Source organism: Gekko japonicus, unplaced genomic scaffold (genome assembly GCF_001447785.1).
Source record: "Gekko japonicus isolate JY-2015 unplaced genomic scaffold, Gekko_japonicus_V1.1 scaffold2536, whole genome shotgun sequence".
Lineage (NCBI taxonomy): Eukaryota > Metazoa > Chordata > Lepidosauria > Squamata > Gekkonidae > Gekko > Gekko japonicus.
Genome location: NW_015173752.1, coordinates 215,906 through 221,905, shown reverse-complemented (window position 1 = coordinate 221,905; position 6,000 = coordinate 215,906). Strand labels below are relative to the sequence as shown.

Genomic DNA, 6,000 nt, shown 5'->3' with positions numbered 1-6,000 from the left:
CCCCATGGGGCTTGGCAGTGGAGCTGCAAGGCCGGCGGTGGCCGGAACCGTTGGGGGCGGGGTGTGTGGCCTTATGACACACTTCCGGTGATGTCAGGGGGCGTGGCCTTATGACACACGTCCGGTGATGTCAGGGGGTGTGGCATATGCTAATGAGTCATGCTAATGAGTTCCCCTAGCTCTTTTTTTACAAAACGACACCTGCCTAATTCTATATTACAATGTGAGTCCCACCACCCCTCAACAGTGCTGCAGCTCAAACTTCTACCACGTCAGTGAATCTATAGGGTTGAGAGCTCTGGATTGGGAAAAGGTGGGGTTTGGGAAGGGGAGGGACTTCAGTGGGGGTCTAATGCCGTAGAGTCCACCTTCCGAAGCGGCCATTTCCTCCAGGGGAACTGTTGCCGAGAGATCCGCTGGAATCCCAGGAGATCTCCAGCCGCCACCTGGAGGTTGGCAGCCCTACAGTGAGCGCTAGGCCTTCGCGTTTCCCCAGGCTCTCTCAAAGCTGAGCAGATTGTTTCCCAGGCTACTTGCGACTCACACTGCAAAAATGCCTTTCCTTTGGTCCCCAACGGAGTTGGATGGGAACCTACTGGAAGAAAAAAATGTATTCCCCAGACACAGTTCAGTTGACTCAAAATAACCCAACGCAGACCAGACGCAATTGCATTGAAAACATGTTGTAAATGAGACCAGCAAGGCCTTCATAAGAAACCACTAATTCCCACAAATGAGGCCTAGGGTTGCCAGCAATGCTCCCTCTAAGCTGTGGAGTCTCGTGAGTAACAATTCTACTTTGTGAGCTACTGGCATTAACGTTGTGAGCGAGCGGTTTGGCCACCGCATAAATTAGTTTGCTCTGGAGCCCTCCTTCCGGAGCTAAGACAAAAAGGTGTGAGCCGGAGGCTAAAAAACTGTGAGCTAGCTCACACTAACTCAGCTTAGAGGGAACACTGGGCCAGCTTTGGATGTCTTGTAGCTCCATCATCTGTGCTTGTGATGTCATGCCACAGTAGTGGCTGGTACCTCTTTTAAACTTATTCCCCTTTGCCGAGTTTGAAAGCGGGACATTGTTTTCCAACTTTGGACTTTGTAACTGTAATTTGTGCCTTCAGAAGAAGAGGCCCGATTTACTTCATTTATATCCTGTGTTTCACCCAGGGGTCATTTGGTAGAAAAAGTGGTGCAGGAGCTCATTAGCATAACTCATTTGCATATGCCACACCCCCTGACATCACCGAAAGTGTGTCAGAAGGCAACACCCACCGCTCAGGCTCCACTGGACTGTTTTGTATTGCTAGCTGGCGGGTGGGGGAACGTGCAGATCTATGCAGGAAGGAAGGAAGGAAGGAAGGAAGGAAGGAAGGCGGGTGGGGGAACGCGCAGATCTATGCAGGAAGGAAGGAAGGAAGGAAAGAAGGAAAAAAGAGAAGGAAAGAGGGAGAGGAAATTAAAAGGGAAAGGGAGAGAAGGAAAGAAGGCGAGAAAGAACGAAAAAGAAAGAAAGAGGCTTCTTGCTCCTCGTGGCCTGGGGCTGCTGGGAGCAGGGGGTGGGGCTTGTTGCATGTGCCCGCCCCCTGGGATCTTTGCTGCTGGAGCTCCGCTCCTGTGTGCTCCTGCAGGAAATGACCCCTGGTTTCACCCCAACGGGAACCGAAAGTGGCTTACATAATTCCCCTCTCCTCCGTTTTATCCTCACAACAATCCTGTGAGGTAGGTTAGGCTGTGAGCATGTGACTGGTCCAAGGTCACCCAGCAAGCTTCCACGGAGGAGTCGGGATTTGAACTAGGGTCTCCCAGATCCAGGTCTGACACTCTAATCACTACACCACACTCGCTCTTTGCTGCTCCTAGGCAGGGCTGCTTTTGTGGAGGGTCTGTGGCTCAGTGGCAGAGCCTCTGCTCAGCACGCAAAAGGTCCCATGTTCAATCCCCGGCACCTCCAGTTTAAAAAAAGTATCAGGTAGTAGCTGATGCAAAAGACCTCTGCCTGAGACCCTGGAGAGCGGCTGCCAGCCTGAGCAGACAATACTGAACTTGATGAACTGAGAGTGTGAGGCAGTATAAGGCCGTCTCCCATAGGTTCGTGTGTGAAGACTTTTTAGAGACAGCGACGTGTGCAAACTCTGCCTGCTCTCCTGCTAGCCGGAATGTCTTCAGTTTCTTGCTGTTAAACGTGCTTCACCTCTGCCCCCCTTTTTTGTTAATCCTGAAGAAAATAACTTATTTTCATTTCTTCCACAGAGGTTTAAGCGACAAGCAAAAGCCCCAAAGACAGAGGTAGGCAAGACATTAAATTGCGAATGGATTTATTATCTATTATTCTACACCGGCGTAGATGCCTTACGGTTTGTAACCTCCAGGTGGGGCCTGGAGTTCCCCCGGAATTCCAACTGATCCCATAAACTCAAGAACTTCAGAGAGCCATTTTGGTGACATGGTTAAGAGCAGCGGACTCTAATCTGGAGAACCGGGTTCGATTGCCCACTTCTCCACATGCAGCCAGATGGGTGACCTTGGGTCAGTCACAGTACTCTCAACCTCTCAAAATAATCCTAGCTCGCCACAAAAAGAGCTAGAATGTCAGGCTGCCAGGCAATTGTCAGATCTCCTAGCTATACTACACCCCTTCCCATATAATAATTAATTAATTAAGTTATAACTGCATGAAGAAATCTAGTTTTTCCAGTCTTGTGGCCTCATGGGCTTCCTATTCCATCCATATTTCTTGTTTTCACAATCCTTTTTATTTTTTTTTGCAGGATTCTGCAATCTGTCTACCTTGCAAATTAGCTCATAACACTTGTGTGGTGGGGCGCTTCTTCAGTGGTGGACAGGGTTGCCAACCTCCAGGTAGTACCTGGAGACCTCCCACTATTACAATTGTTATCCAGGCAACCAAGATAATTTCATCTGGAGACAATGACATCATATCCTGCTGAGCAATGCTCTCTCTAAGCTGTGGAGTCTTATGAGCAAAAATTCTACTTTGTGAGCTGCTGGCATTAAGGTTGTGACCAAGCGATTTGGCTACTGCATAAATTAGCTTGCTCTGGAGCCATCCTTCCTGAGCGACGACAAAACTTTGAACCAGAGGCTAAAAAAACTGTGAACTAGCTCCCAGTAACTCAGCTTAGAGGGGACACTGCCAGTGCTGAGGTCCCTTCCCTCCCCAAACCCCATCCTCCCCAGGCCCCAACCCCCAAATCTCCAGGAATTTCCCAACCCAGAGTTGGCAACCCCAGTCGGTTGGCTGTCCATACCCTGCTTTGAACGCCTTTGTGGTTTCTCTCCTTCAGCTCACTATTTCCAGCTTCTTGGTGCGCTCAGCGATCGTCTCCCGTTATGCTTCCACCCGGGTGTGGACATTCATGAGCAACCCTCACACCGAGGCCAAGGAAGCCATCTTTGATCTGGACCTGCCGAGTTCAGCCTTTATCTCCAACTTCACCATGTGAGTCTGGGCTACGGAAAGAGGGGCAACTGAAACTGGGACACCGCGACACCACCGTGGGTTCCTGTATACAGCCCTGGTCTCACTGGATATTTATGTTCCTACTCTCTCCACTGATCACAGTCGTGAGCAATGTTCCCTCTAAGCTGTGGAGTCTTGGAAGCAAAAATTCTACTTTGTGAGCTACTGGGATTAAAGTTGTGAGGGAGCAATTTGGCTACTGCATAAATTGGTTTGGTCTGGAGCCCTCCCTTCCCGAGCGAAGACAAAAATCTGTGGGCTGGAGGCTAAAAAACTGTGAGCTAGCTCACATTAGCTCAGCTTAGAGGGAACACTGGTCGTGAGGTGGAAAAATTCTGTGGCATTGCCTCTGTATACCCACATCACAGATTTAAACGTATATCAGGGCATTCCCTTCTTTCTGGGGAATCCCGTAGATCATAGTTCAGTGATGTGGAGCTGATGATCTCTTACAATTCTCTTTGCACAAGTCGCTTCACACAAGATCACAATTCTCACACTTCTATGAGGGGAGCCATGACAGTGAAAGGGGTATAAAACCAATTAGGAAGCAAATGAGGAAGAGTTTAAGGATGAAAGCTATTGTGGCTCATTCACTGAAAGGGTTGTGGGACCTGAGTAACACATACCATTAGAGGGTTTTTTTTAAAACAGTTTTATTATTTTAGGATAAACAGCATATATCCAACTATAACAGAACATTTTTAACATAATAAACATAAAAGGAATTCGAACAACCTTATTATCGCAGTATTCGGCAATGTTACAACTTCCACATTATATACAGTCTATTAACACAGAGGATCGTGGCACAAAAGTTTACCTTGGGGCCCCCCCCAGGGCTCGATTCGCCGCCGGCGTTTAACGGACCTCTCGGGTGGGGGTTTCCCTGCCACCCAAGGGGGACTTGGCAAGCCTAACTCTAAGGGATATACCAAAGAAAAGAAAGTCAGTCAGGAATAGCTTTTGATGTCTTTATTGCAACAAAGGGAGTGCGGACGAACTCGAATTAACTTTCCAAGCATCCTCGGTGTATCACCTCTCCCGTCCGGTATGCCCTGCCCCTTTACCGTCACTGGATCCAGAGCTTACAACTCTTTCCATTCCGCCTAAAACACACCATAAAACATACAACTCTTTGACATGACCCCCCCGATCATGGATTGTATGTGCATTTAAAATAGCTAATTAAGTAAACAAGGCGGGACAGATAATAGTAATTAGTTTATTAAGTATGCGTTCTTATTAGTGTTTATGTAAGTCAAGGCTCTTTTACACCCCTTTCCCACCTTATCTTTAAACCTATTACTCTGCCTCTGCTTCTCAGAAAGGCCCATCATCCTGCTATTGTTCTAAACAATTACAGCCAGGGGTCATTTCCTGCAGGAGCACACAGGAACGGAGCTCCGGCAATAAAAGGCCCAGGGGGCGGGCACATGCAACAACCCCCCCCCCGCCTCCCAGCAGCCCTCAGTCAGAGCAAGAAGCAGCCAGGTAAGTTGCAGAGCCTCCCCCCCTGGCCCTCCGGCCCAAAACAGTCCAGTGGTACCTTTAAGGCCAAGTTTTATTAAGGTACAAGCTCTCCCTCCTCTGCGAGGACAGATCTCCACATCCCCCCCCCCAATAGCTAGCAATCCGAAACAGTCCAGTGGAACCTGAGCGGTGGGTGTTTCCTTCTGACACACTTCCGGTGATGTCAGGGGCTGTGGCATATGCAAATAAGTTATGCCAATGAGCTTCTGCACCTCTTTTTCTATTAAAAGACCCCTGATTACAGCCGCTTCCAGCTCATTTTAACCATTCACTTCCCTCACAGGGTACCATACAGCTACGAAATCTAGTTGTTTCTCTGACTGAGACATAAGTGTACCATTCGAGATCTTACCTAACACAAAGTGATCCCACAATCTAGAGTGCCACACACCGTTAGAGTTGTCAGACTTCACAGTATGGGGGAGAGGGTAGCCTGTTTCTGTGCCCTTTGTAATCAGCAAGTGATTGTTTTAACAGCATGGCGATAAGTATTGCCATCTGCTAGTGCAGGGCCCCCCAACGTTGTGCCCGTGGGCACCATGCCGCCTGCCCAAATTCTTCCTGGTACCTGCCAAGTGCTTTTAGAACATGGGTCGGGCTTTTGCCCGGCAGGGCTTCTGATTGGCTGTGCAGACTAAAAGGAATCCTGTTAAACAGAGCTTCTAGCTGAAATGCTGAAAAGATACGAACCCAGGGCAACCCCATAGATTTTTCAAGTTCAGAGGTGGTTTGCCATTGCGTGCCTCTGTGTAGCAGCCCTGAGCTTCCTTGGTAGTCTCCTCTCCAAGTACTAACCAGGACAGACCCTGCTTAGCTTCCGAGAGCTGACCAGATCGGGCTAGCCTGGACCGGGATGGTCAGGACCAGGGGTCATTTCATAGAAAAAGAGCTAGGGGAACTCATTAGCATAACTCATTAGCATATGCCACACCCCCTGACATCAGGGGCCCGGCGGTGGACCTGCAAGGAGTGCGAGGAAGCCCCGCCAA

The 6,000-nt window shown here is 49.0% G+C and overlaps 1 protein-coding gene across 1 annotated transcript in view; it reads left to right on the top strand.

Moving 5' to 3' along the window:
- Positions 1–3,359: 3,359 nt before the first annotated feature.
- The window catches only part of ITIH6 (inter-alpha-trypsin inhibitor heavy chain family member 6), a 32,170-nt gene continuing 29,529 nt past the window's right edge, over positions 3,360–6,000 (top strand). The window contains exon 1 of the mRNA XM_015423489.1: positions 3,360–3,457. Within this exon, the coding sequence (XP_015278975.1) occupies positions 3,375–3,457 (83 nt within the window). The 5' untranslated portion in view covers positions 3,360–3,374. The remainder of the gene's footprint in view (positions 3,458–6,000) is intronic.